Source organism: Dendronephthya gigantea, unplaced genomic scaffold (genome assembly GCF_004324835.1).
Source record: "Dendronephthya gigantea isolate DGI-Jeju-01 unplaced genomic scaffold, DenGig_1.0 000090F, whole genome shotgun sequence".
Taxonomy (NCBI): domain Eukaryota; kingdom Metazoa; phylum Cnidaria; class Anthozoa; order Malacalcyonacea; family Nephtheidae; genus Dendronephthya; species Dendronephthya gigantea.
This window is the reverse complement of record NW_021163100.1, coordinates 473,626-491,431: the sequence shown is the minus strand read 5'-3', so window position 1 is coordinate 491,431 and position 17,806 is coordinate 473,626. Positions and strand designations below refer to the sequence as shown.

Genomic DNA, 17,806 nt, shown 5'->3' with positions numbered 1-17,806 from the left:
CAGTTTCACTCTCAGGTGCTTTACGTGACGAACTTACACACTGGTTATTTCTGAAGACCTGGGATACGCCTTTGCCATGGCGGGACGAAAGACATCTGCGCATGCAGATTGCAACTGATGCTTCTGCTTCCGGTTGGGGTGGCACTATCCTTTCCCCACAAAACATGGCAACCTCTGGATACTGGACTGAGAATGAGCTACAGTTAAGTATTTGTGTAAAATAGGCGCTCGCCCTTGAAAAGGTTTTGTTGTCATTTGAAGACCAAATCACTAATACCCGAGTGGATGCTTTGGTTGATAATCAGGCAGTAGTTAGCGCTTGGAACAATCAAGGTGGGAAAAGTCTACCCTTATCTCGTGTGTTGAAACGTCTGTTTTTTCTTTCGGCAAGATTGAATCTTTCCCTTCATCTCTTTTACGTTCCTTCGATGGATAATCCCGCCGATCTGCCGTCACGTAGATTATCCTTGATGGATAGTCGTTTACATCCTGATACATGGCGTCTTGTGCAACAGCTGTTTGGGGGGTTACATGGACATACCTTTAATTTAATGGTTGTAGATTCTAATGCAATGCTTGACTTGCAAGGAAATCCCCTTCCACATTTTACACCGACTGCTTCACCACATTCGTCGGGTGTGGATCTGTTCCCGCAAGCGTTATCCTCTTCAGATCCCATTTTACGTTTTTCATATGTCTTCCCTCCTTCATGCCTGGTTGGTCCAGTCTTTCGCTTTCTCAAGCGTCGTTCCATATCATGTACATTCGTTGCAATGGACGTATACCCTTGGAAGTACTGGTGGCCGCTTTTGGAACATTACGCAGTTCGATCGGTTAAACTAAGTGTAAAGGGTAGTCAAGACGTCCTTTTAGCCCCATCCAAGCATGGGTGGAAGGCCCTTCCAGGCTTCTCTGCGGACTTGTGGTGTTTTTCTCTTAAGTTTTGTTAACCGACATAGGCGCCTCCTTACGTTTTAGGATCTTCTTTTTGTGGCAAAATTGTTCCTTCCTTCCGTTCGTTGTCCTTCTTGCGGTCATGCCAATGACTGTGATTTTCGGTTTTGCCAGCAGTGTGGCTACTCACGCAAACGAGTTGTCCCAAGCAATATCAAACCCTTACAGTTCGACATAACCCAAATTGATTCCCGCCTTCAACAGCTGCAAAACTACGCTCAAGCAACCAGTTATATACGACAAAAGAACTCCCTGCAACAGGAGCTTGAAGGCTTTCTCCTATCTCTACCTGCACGGCCAACGCTCGCTACGGTAACCCCCGTGATCTCTGCCGATTTTTGGTGTTTAAAGATAGGCATGGGAAAACTCAAGTGCACCACCAGACTTGTCGGTTCCTCGGTCAGCGGGGTGTGCAGGAATGCCAGTGTCCTCTTCGACTCTCATTTAAAACAATTGATTCATATATTGGCAAATTACGCTCCATTTTTCATTCAATTGGCCGAGATGGTGAGTGGGATCAGCGTCTTGGTTTAGGTAACCCAGCCGCAGATAAAACGTTAAAAGATTACCTTCGCTTGGTGACCTCAGAGCAACTTCAGGCTCGGGTTACTCCCAAGCAAGCCACTCCAATCTTTTTAGACAAATTAACTCAGCTAGCTCAACATCTTGATCAAGCACTTGCTTCTCCTACTGTCACTGGCCTACAGAAGTTTATCTTGGCACGTGACCAAGCATATTTTAAGGCGGTATTTTTTAGTGGGGATCGGCCTGGGAATATGGGACAAGTTCAAGTCCCAGGAATCCTTAGATTCCCAAATGACGACGGTTTCCTCTTTAACCATGTCTGGGGCAAGACGTAACGCGATGGAGACAGTAACGTATTTGGTATAAGACGTAATCCTAATCTGGTGATTTGCCCCGTAGCGGGTATTGAACATTATATCGACATTGCTCGAGGTCTTAATATTGATCTCACCACTGGTTATCTGTTCCGCCCAACCACCCCCAACGGTGGGGTTGCAAATACACCCTTTAGTTCGTCCGCAGCTGAAGCTCGCTTGAAACTTTATCTTCAAATAATGAACGCTGATGATGGCGAGACCTTGCATGGAATTCGTGCTGGATGTGCCGTTACTTTAGCATTGTCCGGCGCCGAACTTTCAGAAATCATGGACCATGTGGGTTGGAGCCGACGACACACGGCGCTGTACTACCTGAAACTCGCTCAAGTTTTACGCCCTGGTGGGGCATCCACCAAATTAGCTGTTGACAAAGAGCCGCAGGAGCTTATGAGTTGGAAGGAGATAAATGAACTTAAACGTTTTGTGTGTGCATTCCCGGTACCTGCATCAAGGAAGCGTCCTCATGCTAGTTTACAAAATATCTAAGCCTGATATGTCTTCCGTATATTATTATACAATGTGTGTATATCTATATCTAAAAGATAAAAAAAAATGACTTCATTAATTAACCAGTGTTCAGTATATATTTATGAAGGGGATAAGGTATGGGGGTATAAAGTAACAAAATGGGAACATGGTTGGTGTAAGATGAGTTTTGGCATAAGGGTGCGAGACTGAAGCAGAATAGGTGTAGACATCAACTCAATGTTGTGTATAGAAGATATATTTTTTATGCCATTTATTACAGTGTATATATTCGCAATGCTTATAATGATATGCGATGAGAAAAATAATGTAATAACATGCAACAGGAAGCGGAAACTGGCATTACGCTGGTGACGTAGAATAGTTAAGTATAAAAAACCTCCTGGTTTTCATGTTTTTTTTGTTTTGTGTTCTTTTTTTTTCCTTTTCTTGTATATTTATTTTGTTGTCGTGCCCCAGACCAAGTCATCAACCTTCTTCATTAATCTTCTCTTTTAAATGGTGCAACCCATGATATTTTATACTCTAAACTATAGTGCGTTATTGCGCATTGTTCATTGTGCATTGTTCATTGTGCAAAGTGCAAAGTGTTGTCATTTCCGTGTGTCCATCACGTACATAGGCAGTTAAATTTATGTAACAAGATTAACCTGTGTGTTAAATCCACAATCGTACGCTGTATATTTTACTCGCAGCATGCAGCGAGTCTTCAACATGAAAAATAAACTTCAACTCGCGTTGCTATAGAAGCTTTATTAAGAAGGGGAGGCAAGGCTACGTATTTTGTCTTTTGACGACAATCATTTCAACTGCATGTGACCGGGGAAAAGCGAAAAATTTCCGCGTTCGCTCGAAAAATTCAGCCTAGTTGATTAGTCATGGATTTATAGTGGCTATGGTCTATGGAGTTCGTCTGTGCAAAGAAAATAAACTGGACATGCACCTACCCAATTGGCAATGTTAGCTAGTTTGGCCTTGCTTCGCGAGTCGCCACATTTTTATCAGCAAAAACGATGCACAAAAGACGATGTTCATTGCATGAAATTTCTGAAATGCAAGGCCTAGTATATGATTATATTTTGCCCAAAATTTTGCAATGTAAACTAAAGTATTTATTTTCATCGAGGTATGCTAGTCTTTTCTATAGAGTTCCCATCATCTGTAGGACGGGCTTTGCTTCTTCATACAAACTTATAACCTTAACTTATTCTCATAGAATGGGGGCGAAACGAAACCAGCACAAACCAATCATATTTGGCAACTGTAAAGCAGTTTTGCAAACGGTTATAATGGTTTACTTTGCTGCAAACCTTGTCTTTGGTGAAGAAGAGGAAGAAACTAAATTTTGTAAAAGAGGATGGACTGAATTTGTTGGAGACAGGAAGCAATGGGAAAGAGAATGTTTAATTAATGATGCTAGAAAAATGTCACCCTGCTGTAATGAGACGGCTGACTATCTTGAAGAGAGATATGAAAAATACATCAAGTTGTGTCCCATTTTGGGTATGTTCTTATTACAGTCAGGATCAATTTTGCAGCTTTTCTAAAAAGTGCATATATTTTTAGCTATTTTATTCAGGCGGCATAAATGTCTTTGTTACTCCAAATGCAAACCACTCTAGCCTATCTGGAACCTGTATGATGTCCTTGGCCAAATGTGAGGCGCCCCTAATGGCTTAAGGAGACATCTGCCATGTGCAGGTGTCTCTATACGAACAGTTTATTCGCTCCATGTGCGGCAAATATTGATCATCACGCTGATGTTAAGAGCGTGTTTTACCCTCAAAAGCATGATAGCATGATTGCTTTAACATGATATCAAAAATTTGCAGAATACCGATCGATACACACATGTGCACCCGGTAGATTTTAGTGTAATATAAAATCATCTTCACAGATTTAATTTTTCATTTCCGCTGATTCCCTTAACATGTAGAGTGCCTTAAAAATAACTGAAAGTAAACCAATATTATTATAGCCCCGTTCACGCTACACTCAATTTATTAGCACGGCACGAATGAAATAGGTACCCGTGCCTATGCATATCATCCGTGCCCGGCCTTTGTTTTAGTAGCTTGGGCACTGATAAAATCTTATATGACTTTGAACTTCGGTCTTTGATTACTATTTCTCTATACAACCTGATCTATCAAGTCCCTTGCATTTTAGATATCTCAGGCATTTCCTTCCATCTTTCACCAGTAGTTAAGGGGTGCTGACACATTTTCGATGCATGTGTTACATTTTTCATGAAACTGAAGCATAACTTTTGCCAGTTTCATTCAAAACTGAAGAATAACTTTTGCCAGTTTCATCTAAATAGTATAAAGAAACTAAACCTTGAGAACTTGTTTTAAATCAATATGTTACTGTTTGTATCCCTGTTCCACTGCTTCGACATGCTGTTTGTGAATTTAAGCATAATTCCTTTGCTCAATTTTAGTGTTTATAGGAAGCATAATTTAGCACTTGATATTTTGATCTTTTTGAAGCAAATGGAATATAAATATTTCATATTCAAAAAATACAAATGTGTGCAAATTAACATTTCCATGTATGTACAAGTCATTAAATATATACAAAGTATTAAATATACAGAGTGTGTCAATATCCGCTCTGTTTTACAATACAAAAGCCATTTTAAATTTCCACAGACCTAAAATCTATTATGGTTTAGCCCAAACGTTTTTAAATTTAACTAGTTTTAATACTTATGCTGTGTTACCTTTGGAAATCATATACAATTTATATATGGATAATAAATAGCATGCAAAAAGTACTTACGAATCAATAAATATGTTCCCCCATGCCAAAAGTACTTCGAAATCAATAAATATGTTCCTCAATTCCAGAAGTCGTGCAATGGACGACTTGCGCTTTAGACTAATTTCTTACCTCGGTGATAAAAAGGACATTTTTTGAAAGAGCTTACTAAAATAAGTAAAACTGCCAAGTTTGACGGCGAATTGTTGTGAAATACGGAAAATATACCCATGCGAAGTTGTCGATTTTTGTATACTTTTGTATTACGACCGGAAGTTTGTAACTAAATTAGTTACACATTTCCGCACGTAATACAAAAGTATACAAAAATTTGCAACTTCGCATGGCTATATTTTCCGTATTTTACAAAATTTCGCAGCCCAACTTGGCAGTTTTACTAATTTAAGTAAGATCTTTCTAGCTGGGGTGATTTATTTTCCTCTAGTTACTTCAATCAAAAGTTAGTCTAAAGCGCAAGTCGTCCATTGCAACTGTTAGTGGTGTGCATCCATGTTAGTTCGTTTCGGTCATATGACAAACACCGAAGATGTCAACAAACAGTAAAACTGTAATAGTTCATAATCGTGATCTGTTCACTTATCTGACGATTTCTGAAGATGTGGACATTTAGACGGACGCGGACACTTTTCGGCTATAACATAGTGGTTAGCCGCGTATGCGCAGCGGCTACCCACAAAAAGGTTTATTGCACTGAGCTATATAATAATTCCTGGAGGACCGGCTCGTCATTTTTCGGTAACTTCGCCGCCATCTTTTTGTCCGCAAAAACATGGCGGACTTCGCCCTTCTGCGCAACCGCAGAAGCTCTGCTGACGCCACATGGTTCCTTTTGGCCATGGTATTTACCACTGACCGGGCTCAATTATGAGCCCGCTACAAGGGTGTTCTCCCCCCTGGATTTGGTAAACAACAGGTTCTCCCCCCTGGCCTTTATAAAAAAAATTTCCCGTGAAAACTTGTTTTGTTTTTTTGAAATATAAAGTCATGAAAACATCATTAACTGCATTTTTTTGAAATATAAAGCGTTTTTTTAAGATGAATACAAGTCGTAGACGCTGTTATTGCCAACGCAAGAACAAATATATATTAAAACGTCAAAAAGTTGTGGACAAAATTGAAGATTTTTAAAATTCTGACACGAACTGACAGCCGTGACAGGTGTTTTTTTTTATATTTTCATTATTTCTACATTCCTATAACAAATGATTGAACTTTTTGGCACTATTGTCGGACATTTTGGGGACAATTGGATATTTATGGACATCAATTAGACTTTTTTGAACCCTGCATGAACAGCAGAATTACTGAAAGTATGCAATTAATAATGTTTTCTTGAATGGTCTTGAATGTCTTCAGGACAATATATCTAGACCTGTATAATCCAAAGAAACAGAGGCCAAAGCTCAGGGGCAAGATGCTTGGCAGCTGACTAAGTGCAAGAATATAGTTTCAACCATGAGTCATATTTGCACAATATACTTTTCAGTAAGGTCATCAGCTTAATTGTACCTCAATGGGCTATAAAAGTTTTCAATATTATCTAATTGCACCCCTGGACCCTGGTCTTATTAATGAACAATATTCATCCCTACATAGACTCAATTACACCTGATTTAGCCCTCTTGAAGTTTGATACCATAAACAGAAAATTATAAAAGTGGCTGCAGATTGAAGATACACTGCTCACACAATGCATGTTTATATTTATTTCTTTTATAAATATAACAATGGTTATAAAAATACCAGCCAACAACAAAATCAGATAACATGGTAATCAAGGATAACAATGCAGATTCATAAGAATGTGTATAATATGCTTAATACATCTCAGTTCAATGCTCCAACAAATTGCATGACAATTAATTAATAAGCCATCTCTAGCTTGCTTTATTTCATTAATTAATAAGCCATCTCTAGCTTGCTTTATTTCATAGCATCTTCATCCTGAAAAATATAAATGGAGATCTGATCAAGATTTATTCACAAGGTGCAAGAAGTTAAAAAATCAATTAATATAAGCCATGATAATTGATTTGAATTTGACAAGGCAAACAAGATGATATATTAACTAGGTTTTTACAGTCACCATCAGAGGTTGGAATTTACACTGTTTGCAGCAAAAATCTTATTACTTTGTATCAGCACCCACTCAGCACTTTTGTCAGTTAGATCATGTTTATTATTGCTTAAATCTAATAGACTCACTGGGGGGAAGGTTTACCTATTTACATTATTGTTTGCTATCATGAAAACAAAATAGACCAAACTCAAAGATTGACATTGCCGACACCGCAGAAATTGGTGTTTTAGACGTTTCAACCCGAAAATCTAATCGCTGGTTCATAATTGTGCATTTCTGTATCGCCCTATCAAAGAGAAACCTTTTGAATATCTTAAAAAAGTTCAATTTTTCTTCTGAATACGCATTCTGCAATCTTTTGACAGCTCATCATACACATCTGACCGCTGTGAAATGGCCATTTTGAGGCTTAAAGTATACACAAGGTTATTAATTCAGACGATTCGTTTTTACCGTGAGCAAGCTTCAAATCTTTTGTGCAAGACATATTTTCTTGAATATTTATAAATCTTTTTCCTCACCAAGTTTGAAGTCTAAGTATCGAGAATTGCGGCTAAGCCTATACCAATTTCCGCGGTGTCGACATTGCCAGGAATTTAATTCCTTCCCCAAACAAGTCAAGAAAATGATAAAGTTTGAGTATATAACATTGCAGTGCACATGCACCAAAGGTCTAAAATAGTATATTTGCTGTTTGTACCATAAGTTTTGATGGATTTATATGGCTCAGAACCTTTGGTAATCAGTTTATATTCGAGTCCAAAGGCAAAAAAACTGAAATTGTTATAAAAACCGGCTTACCTGGATGCCATAAAATAACAGCCGAATGAGAAAAATCATTCCCCCGATAAGTGAATTAAGCCATTCACTACGTCAGACATATAGAGCACAAAGCTACGTCTCCTTTCCATTTGTTGAACAGGAAAAAAGAGGATTTATATGAAATACAAAAAATATATACGGAAAGCTGAAAATATTTTCATAAAAACCAGGAGGGAGATGGACACAGTTTTTCCCCTTGTATCGCGGTATGTCAGTGGTAGCCACCATGAGCAAAAGGAACCATGTGGCGTCAGCAAAGCTCAAAATCCGCCATGTTTTTGCGGACACGATTTCGCAGCGAGCCGGTCCTCCAGGAATTATTATATAGCTCAGTGGTCTATTGTCGTCTCCCGTACCATAGAGATTATAAATAAAACTAGAGGAGTCATCGAGGAGAAATTGGGGAGCGCGTTAATGGGGGGCAAATCCAAGTCCCGGATGTTCACTCATTCATGATGTCCGAGGCCAAAATATGTCGTTTTTAACGAGTTTTTTTTATTTCTAAATGTTTTTTTTCCTAAAATATCGTCTCAGGATGTCTAAGTTAGTAAAACCAGTTTCAAAAAGCACTGTTTTTCCTTAAAAAACCGGCAAAGCGACCTAAATAACGAATATAACTTTTTTAAAATTGTTGCTAACGTGGTTGCTAAGGAGGCATTGATCTAGCCAATCAGCGCTTGGCTTAGCATCCGGGACTTGAATTTGCCCCCCATTATCGCGCTCCCTTTTTTGACTGATGTTTCCGATACCAATGCCTCCTCTAGTGTTATTTATAATCTCTATGTCCCGTACGCCATTGTTTAAGCTTTGACCACTGAGCTATATAATAATTCCTGGAGGACCAGCTCCTGTCAAAAAAGTGAAGCCACTAAGATGGCGGATTTTGAGCTTTGCTGACGCCACAAACAGCTGGGAAATTTGTTGTCGCTGTGCAAAAAATCGCTGGCACATAGCCGCATGTTTATTCGAATTCGAATTTTGAACGAAATTTACAAAGCGAAAGTTTTATGGAGATCTGCACTTTTTTCGGCAATGATCGAAAAGTTTAAAATATGGAAGCTCCTTATTAGCTCACGGACATTGCTTCTGCTGTTAAAAATGGACTTTTTAAGGTTGGATTTTGATTAAATGTTGCCGACAAAGATTCCATAGCTTCGACGAGCGGTTGTATTTTTCAAACTGCTGTGTTTATTTGTGAATGGCATGGAAACTCTCTTGTTTAAGCGGTCTAAATTTACATATTATGTAAATTGTAATTATATAAATTGTATTATATAATTTTCAAATGGCTTGGACTGAATATGGGCGAGTGATAAGTACATTCAAATGCGGCAAAGTAGACCGATGGCTTGAACACAATACTGGCGCGCGTGAGTTTGAGCAAAGTCTCTCGCCCCAACGTTGACTTCCAAAACGAGAAAAAAGTACGTAATATGTTTCTTACAACCTTTAGTTTCACTTCTCGTTGATATTTCCCCGGATAATTCCACATTTTTACGGGAACACATGCCTAAGCAGTTGTGAAGTTTGTAAACCTGAGTCACGGGTATTTATTGAGCAAGCCGGATAGCTCGAAATCTCAAGGAAATCTCCAAACTTTTTGCACTAAATTTGGCATCCACATTGTTTGTTGTTTGAAATAAACAGCATTTTGTTGATGTGAAAATTGCCCTTCCCAATGAAATCGTGAATTGTACTTGATATATTGAGTATTTGTGTGCTTTTACCGGTTGACGTGTTCAGCTAAAAAATCATGAAACTATTTGAAGAACTGCGAAGAACTTTTGCTACATTCCTTGGCACCAATTTAATAATTGTTGTACAGAAAAGTCAGCCCCGTTACGTTCCGTCGAGCAAGAAATATTCTAAAAGTATGTCCTTGTATTTTTCCGTCCCATTCTGTATTTACGCGTGGTCCCCTACTCGACCAGATTAAAAGAAAATTAGCCGAAATCTCCAAAATTCAAATTGTACTTTTGAATTCCCTGGAGGTGTAGAAAGAGAAATTCCATAATCGTTTTTAATTATAAATTGCCCCCATAAGTGTAATTTCGCATATAATCTCTGTGTCTGTACATCGTCGTTAAGCGAAGACCAAAGCAACTCTCCAAAAATGTGCTTTGCGGAAGGCTACTTCTTGCAGCATTTAATTTTTTTGGCAGCATTTGCAACACACGGCACAAAATTTATCCCTTTTTATTCCTTTTTATTTTTGATGGCATTAAAAACAAGCAAAATACCGAAAGAAAGTTTGGCTACCATGTTTTTGTTTATATATTTAAAGGTCCCGCCGTGTAGTGCGCGAAATATATTCGTGGGGTACACGCAAGCCAAACTAGCGCATGCGCAACAAATTTCCCAGCTGTTGACGCCACATGGTTCCTTTTGCTCATGGTAGTTACCACTGACATACCGCGATACACAGTGAAAAACTGTGTCCATCACCCTCCCGATTTTTATGAAAATATTTTCAGCTTTCCGTATATATTTTTTTGTTTTTCATATAAAATGGATAAAAGTGTTTCTCTTTTTCCCTGTTTAACAAATGGAAAGGACACGTAGTTTCGTGCTCTGCGTCTGACGTTGTGAATGGCTTAATTCACTTATCGGTAGAGTGAATTTTCTCATTTTGCTCTTATTTTATAACATCCAGGTAAGCCGTTTTTCAACTTTTTTACTATAAATAATTTCTTTTTTGGCCTTTCGAGTTTAGACTATTATATAAACTGATTACCAAAGCCTCTGAGACAATAAATCCATCAAAACGTGTGGTACAAACAGCAAAGATACTATTTTCGCCTTTTGGTACATTACAGTCCTGTCAATGCAATGTTATATACCCAAATTTTATCATTTTTTCTTAACTTGTGTAGGGAAAAAATTAAATTCCTGGCACTGTCAATCTTTTGAGTTTGGTCTATGTTGTTTTCATGATAGCAAATATCAATGTTAATAGGTAAACCATTTCCCCAGTGAGTTTATTATAGTCACTCTTCTATTGATGCCACCCAACATCAATTAACATGATCTGAGGGTGCTGATACAGAATGATAAGATGCTGTAAACAGTGTAAATTGATTCCAACCTCTGATAGTGAGCCCTGTTAAAGCCTAGTTAATATATTGTCTTGTTTACCTTGTCAAATCCAAAGTGAAATGATCAATTATCACAGCTCTTAATTTATTTTTTAGCTTCTTGCACCTGGTGAATAAATCTTGATCATATCTCTATTTTTATTTTTCAGGATGAAGTTCATGCATTTTATGACTGTGCATTGTTATTCTTCATTTTCATGTTATCTGATTTTGTTGTTGGCTGGTGTTTTTATACCATTTGTCATATTTATTAATTAATGAAATAAATATAAGCATGCATTGACTAAGCAGTGTGTCTTTAATCTGCAGCAACTTTAATAGTTTTCTGTTTATGGTATCAACCTCCAAAGGGGTTATATTCATTAGGCTAATCAGTGGAGCCTATGGAGGGATAAATGTTATTATTTTCTATGACCAAGGGTCCAGGGATGCAATTAGAGAATGCTGAAAACTTTTATAGCCTATTAAGGTACAAGTTGATGACTTGAATGAAAAGTATATTATGCAAATATAATTCTTGGTTGAAGCTATATTCCTGCAGTTAGTATTAGTCAGCTGCCCAGCATTTTGCCTGAATTTTGGATTGTGCATAGATATAAAGTCTTGAAGACAACATCAGATACTGAAAACTGATTACATACTTCCTGCAATTCATCAGTTTAGGGCTTAGAAAGTCAAATTGTTGCCCATAAATTCCTAGTTGTCTTCAAAATATGCGAGGATAGTGCCAAAACATTCAAACATTTGTAAACTTTCATGTTGGAAAGTATAAATAACAAAAATATTATTACAAAAATAAAATAATAAACCTGTCAGTTCGTGTCAGTATTTAAAATCTTTAGTTTGTCCACATTTTTCCATATTTTAATATATATTTTTTCCTGCACTGGCAAAAACAGCGTGTATGACTTGTATTCATCTTAAAATAAAACTTTATTGTATGTCAGGGCAAAAAATATCAAAAAAACAACCTAGAAACATTTCAAAAACAAAAAAGATTTCATGATCACGGCAAAAAAATATAAAAACCAGAGGGGAGAATAGTTATTTACAAAAACCAGGGGGGAGAATATTGCTGTAGCGGGCTCAGAATTGAGCCTGGTCAGTGGTAAATACCATGGTCAAAAGGAACCATATGGCGTCAGCAGAGCTTCTGCGCACTGCGCAGAAGGCGAAATCTGCCATATTGGTGGCTTCAAAATGATGGCGGCGAAGTTACTGAAAAATAACGACCCGGTCCTCCAGGAATTATTATATAGCTCAGTGGCTTTGACTGCTGCCCTTAATTGAATAAGTTTATAAAATTAACTGAATTGAGTAATTCTACCTCCTTGTCATAACCTGTCACAAGGGGTCACATGGAGATCACGTGAGATAGCCAACCTTCAGTTCGTGAGACCTTCCGCAGTCGAACGGCGCAAACAATTTTGCCCTTTACTTACAAATAATTTTTTGGGGAAAACGACGTTTTTCTCCGTATTTAGATTGTTACGAAATACATTATCTGTCGAAATACCTTATCTAAGGGCGCAGATATAACGAAATATCCAGGAAAGGGGAGAAATCTCTCAAGGATATCAGTAGTGGTCCCATGAATATGGATGAACCACAACAAGAAGTCCAAGACATATTAAGCGAAAACGAGGAGTCTAGGCTACTAGACGATGAAGACTCGAGAGAGGTTTCTAATGCCACTTTAAAGGCTATACGAGGCATGGAAAATTCCATGACGAACTCGTTACAAAGCCTTGCAAAAACGTTACAATCCAGCCTTGCTTCGTTACAAAGCAATTTGGCGCCAACGCGGCCTCGAAAACGACAAGCAAGTCCTTCGTCCTCAGACGACAATAGCTCGTCTGAAAGCTCCGAAAAACAGGCCCTAGAGCCAAATAACAAGAAGAGTCGTGAAAATCCGGCTGATGAACTTGATGACGCGGTCAATGCGCTTTTGAATAAGTCAACCGATCAATCGGTAGTCGCCGAAAAGACGGCGGCTGGTGGCGACGCCATTTTGACAGGCATTGCCAACGATTTTGACCTGATCGATCAGTGTGGTGAAGACATCCCCACACAGCTTGCTGAACTTGTAGAAAAAATTCTACAATCAAAAATGACCGAAGAAAAATTAAAAGAGAAGCAGCAAAAATATCTTCGGCCGAAAAATTGTGGCAAAATTATCCCTACAAGAGTAAACGCTGCAATCTGGTCACGGTTGCAAAGCGAGACACGATCTCGCGATATAAAGATGCAGAAAGTTCAAATGCTATTGCTTAAAGCTCTAATTGCTCAAAGTCGAGTGACTGAGAGTCTTCTTAATCTAAAGGATTCGACTCCCATAGCATCTAAAGCGCGCAGCGACACAGCTGATGCAGCTGTTATTCAGTCCATGGATGCCATTGCATTCGTAGTCCAAGCCAATCATGAGCTAAATCAACGGCGCCGGGAATTAATCAGGCCTGACCTAAATGAACAGTACCGGCAATTGTGTGCAGAACATGTCCCATGCACCACAGAATTATTTGGTGATGACTTACCTAAAACACTACAAGATATATCAACTACAAACAGGGTTGGTCAGAAATTAGCTGGCAAAGGCCAGCGAAATTATGGTCCTAAATCATATAAAGGATCATCACATTCTCGGGACTATTCATACCAACACTCAAAAAACGAGCGTGGGAAGTATCGCCCCCAGAGCTTCCAGAGGAAAAGAAGAGGGGGGAAGAACCAATCACAGGCGCACTGAAAGAGACAGGGCATTGTACAAATCAGGTGAGTACATGTCCTAACACTGTAGTAGTGTGTGACAATATTGCAGGTCGCCTGGCTAAGTATATTAATGCCTGGTGTAAAATCACCAGTGATAGATGGCTACTTAATGCCATACAAGGGGTAAACATTGAGTTTTCCGCTAATCCAGAACAACTTGTTGCCCCAAGACAGTTTGATACTAGTCCCTCTGATGATGAAGCTATTGACTTTGAAATCCAACGCTTATTAAGAAAGGGCGTCATTGTCCCTTCGCTTCATGAACCAGAAGAGTTCCTTTCAACTATTTTTGTTAGGCCCAAAAAGGATGGCACTTTCAGGTTAATTTTAAACCTCAAAAAACTAAATGAGTTTGTAACTTACCACCATTTCAAAATGGAATCAGTGCATACAGCACTACAGCTAATGAAGAAAAATTGCTTGTTGGCATCTATCGATCTTCGGGATGCTTACTATTCAGTTCCTATTTCTGCTCAGCATCAGAAATACAGTGGCGTCGCCAGCCTGACGATTTAGTCATGCTATGCAAATTTTACGTTATTATCATTATTCATTTCTTTACAAATTTATTGTTTTCACAGTCAATGAATACCAAAATATTAGCATAGCATGACTAAATTGTCGGGCTGGCTACGCCACTGCAGAAATATATTAAGTTTAACTGGAAAGGGCATATTTACCAATTTACTTGCTTGCCAAATGGGCTGGCATGTGCCCCCCGCATTTTTACTAAAATTCTGAAGCCAGTATATGCTACATTAAGGGAAAAAGGGCATATCATATTTGGTTATATCGATGACTCCTATCTCCAAAGAGATGATTATTTAGAATGCAAACAAAATGTTCAAGACTCCACAATAATGTTTGAGAAACTTGGATTTATTCCTCATGAGGATAAATCTGTTACTACACCTAGCCAACAACTTGTTTTGTTAGGGCATGTGCTTGACTCTGTGAGTATGTCTGTGTCATTGACACCAGAACGAGCATGCAAATTAAAACTAGCATGTGAAAAGCTTTACAGAATGCAAAGGCCTACTATTCAAGAGGTGGCCCATGTTGTAGGCTTAATGGTGGCCAGCTTTTTAGCTGTACCCTATGCCCAACTTTACTACCGTACACTAGAGATAGATAAGTGTGAAGCCCTGCGTTCTAATAGCGGGAACTTTAAGGCAAAAATGGTGATTTGACATCAAGCCAGAGATGATTTGCTTTGGTGGGTGAAATCTATTGAAGGGTGTAAAAAACCCATCTCTCAGGGCAACCCTAACATATTCATTTACTCAGATGCCTCCCTTAAAGGTTGGGGGGCACACTATGTTAACCAAACAACAGGTGGGCGATGGAGTATGGTGGAATCAGCATACCATATCAATCAGCTGGAGATGCTAGCTGCTTTTTATGCCCTAAAATCATTTTCAGATAAACTAGAAAATATTCATGTTGGACTGAAAATTGACAATGTTACTGCAGTTGCTTATATTAATAATATGGGTGGCAGCCACTCCAAACCTTGTAATACTCTGGCTAGGCAGATTTGGTTATGGTGCATGGACAGAAACATTTGGCTTACTGCTTCACATGTACCTGGGGTGTTGAACAAACTGGCTGATAAAGCCTCCGGAGAGTTCAATGACACAACTGAATGGACTCTTGACCCCCAGATATTTGCTAGTATAACCAAAGCATTTTTTACACCTGAGGTAGACCTGTTTGCCTCAAGGCTCAACCACAAAGTTGAGAAATACATAGCCTGGAGACCTGACCCACAGGCTTAGGCAATTGATGCTTTAGCCCAGAATTGGTCTAACTTGAGGTTTTATGCCTTTCCTCCCTTTAGCTTGATCAGCAGAATACTGCACAAGATGGAGGAAGAGTCAGCAGAGGGGATCCTGGTGATCCCTTATTGGACTACTCAGGCATGGTTTCCTCAGGCAATGAGAATGCTGGTTGCAAAACCCCGGATCCTACCAAACAAGGACAAAGTTGTGTACCTTCCTTTCGACCCCAACAGAAAACACCCACTACAGGGAAAAATGAAGTTAATAGCTTGCCATTTATCAGGCAATGCTACCAAAAGCAAGGAGTTTCTGAACGCTCAGCAAATTTGCTCATCAGTGCCTGGCGGAATGGCACACAAAAACAATATAAAGTCTACCTTAAAAGATGGAGACAATATTGCTGTGCAAGGCAGATTGATCCAATTTGCCCCCCTTTAGGTGAAGCTTTAGATTTCCTCACACAGCTGTTTGATGAAGGAAAGCAATACAGTGCGATAAACACAGCCAGATCAGCATTGTCATCAATTCTGATTTTACCTTGCAAGACACCCTTTGGAAAACATCCACTCGTTTGTAGGTTGTTAAAAGGCATCTTCCAACAACGACCAGCACTACCGCGCTATATAGACACATGGGATGTGGGAATGGTGTTCAACTATCTGAGGACATTGCCAAGTCTGGAAGAGATTTCACTTAAACAGCTTACACAAAAGCTAACAATGTTAATTATGTTGCTATCTGGACAAAGAATTCAAACACTAGCATTGCTTGATATCAATAGTATAAACATCACAGATTCCTGTTGCACTTTTTACATAAACAAATGTGTCAAACAAACTAAGCCAGGAAACCACTTAGGACCAATTGAGATACCAGCTTATCCACAAGAAATGAGCCTATGCATAAGGGCACTTCTGATTAAGTACCTGGATATGACAAAGGGAAGACGTGGTGAAGAGTCCAGACTGTTGATTAGTTTTCAAAAACCGTTCAAGGCAGTCACAGTGGATACTTTGAGTCGTTGGATTAAGAGTATTATGGCTTAATCTGGAATAGATGTTCAAAGATTTAAACCTTACAGTGGTCGTGCTGCATCTACCTCAGCTGCTAAAGCAGCCGATGTGCCAATTGACACAATACTGGCAGCAGCTGGTTGGTCGAGAGAAACCACATTTGCAAAATTCTATAACAAATCAATCCAACAACCTGGACTTTTTGGACAGTCTATATTAGCAGCAAATTTGTAGCTACTAACTTGTTGTGTTTATTAGTTGTTGATGTTAAGGATATTATATATTAATATATACACCAAATGGTGTACACCTTGTATTGAGTTCTTTCATCACCTAACCACTGGGCTTTAAATTCTCCATGTGACCCCTTGTGACAGGTTATGACAAGGAGGTAGAATTAGAAAATTAAACGAAACTTACCTGTAAGTTGAAGTTTGATGGGAATTCTACCGACTTGTCATACCGGAACAAGGGGTCACACCCAACCCAATATGCAACATTGTCAGCCCCACCCATTAACGGTGTGCGTTGAAGACTGAAGGTTGGCTATCTCACGTGATCTCCATGTGACCCCTTGTTCCGGTATGACAAGTCGGTAGAATTCCCATCAAACTTCAACTTACAGGTAAGTTTCGTTTAATTTTCTAATTTTCATTTTTTAGAAGGCGAATGCAAATGCAATTTTCAAGAGCAAAGAGTAGATGGTTTTGCCTACGGTGACATGTCCGACCCAGTATCATGGACGAAGCCAAATATTTCATGCACACATAAGTGTCAACTTCATCAACTCAAAGTGGTACCAAGCCTAAGATCACCACGCAGCTTATTCCCTGTGGGTTTAAAAAAAATCGAGTATGTATTCAAACTTTATGGAGGACTGGAGAAATCATGTACAATTATGGTCTATATTCACTCCTTTGATTCTAAAAGTGAGTATTACTTGTCTAATTCTCTCCTATCATTCCTAATTACCCATAGGGATGAAACGTCTATTTGAATAAACATGCAACGACAAGAAAAGAAAGAGTTTGTGCAATTTTCTTTTGCATCATGTAATGCGATTATATAACAAAACGACAAAATGTTAGAAGCTGGCGAGAAATGTTCGTAGCTATATTTC

General features: G+C 38.8%; 1 protein-coding gene across 4 annotated transcripts in view; it reads left to right on the top strand.

Annotated features, from left to right (window-relative positions):
- Window positions 1–17,806, top strand: part of LOC114533445 — a 32,796-nt gene that overhangs the window by 9,934 nt on the left and 5,056 nt on the right. For all 4 annotated transcript variants that reach the window (XM_028554962.1, XM_028554964.1, XM_028554961.1 and 1 more), the window contains 2 exons: window positions 3,559–3,845; window positions 17,349–17,615. In XM_028554962.1, the coding sequence (XP_028410763.1) occupies window positions 3,559–3,845; window positions 17,349–17,615 (554 nt within the window). The remainder of the gene's footprint in view (window positions 1–3,558; window positions 3,846–17,348; window positions 17,616–17,806) is intronic.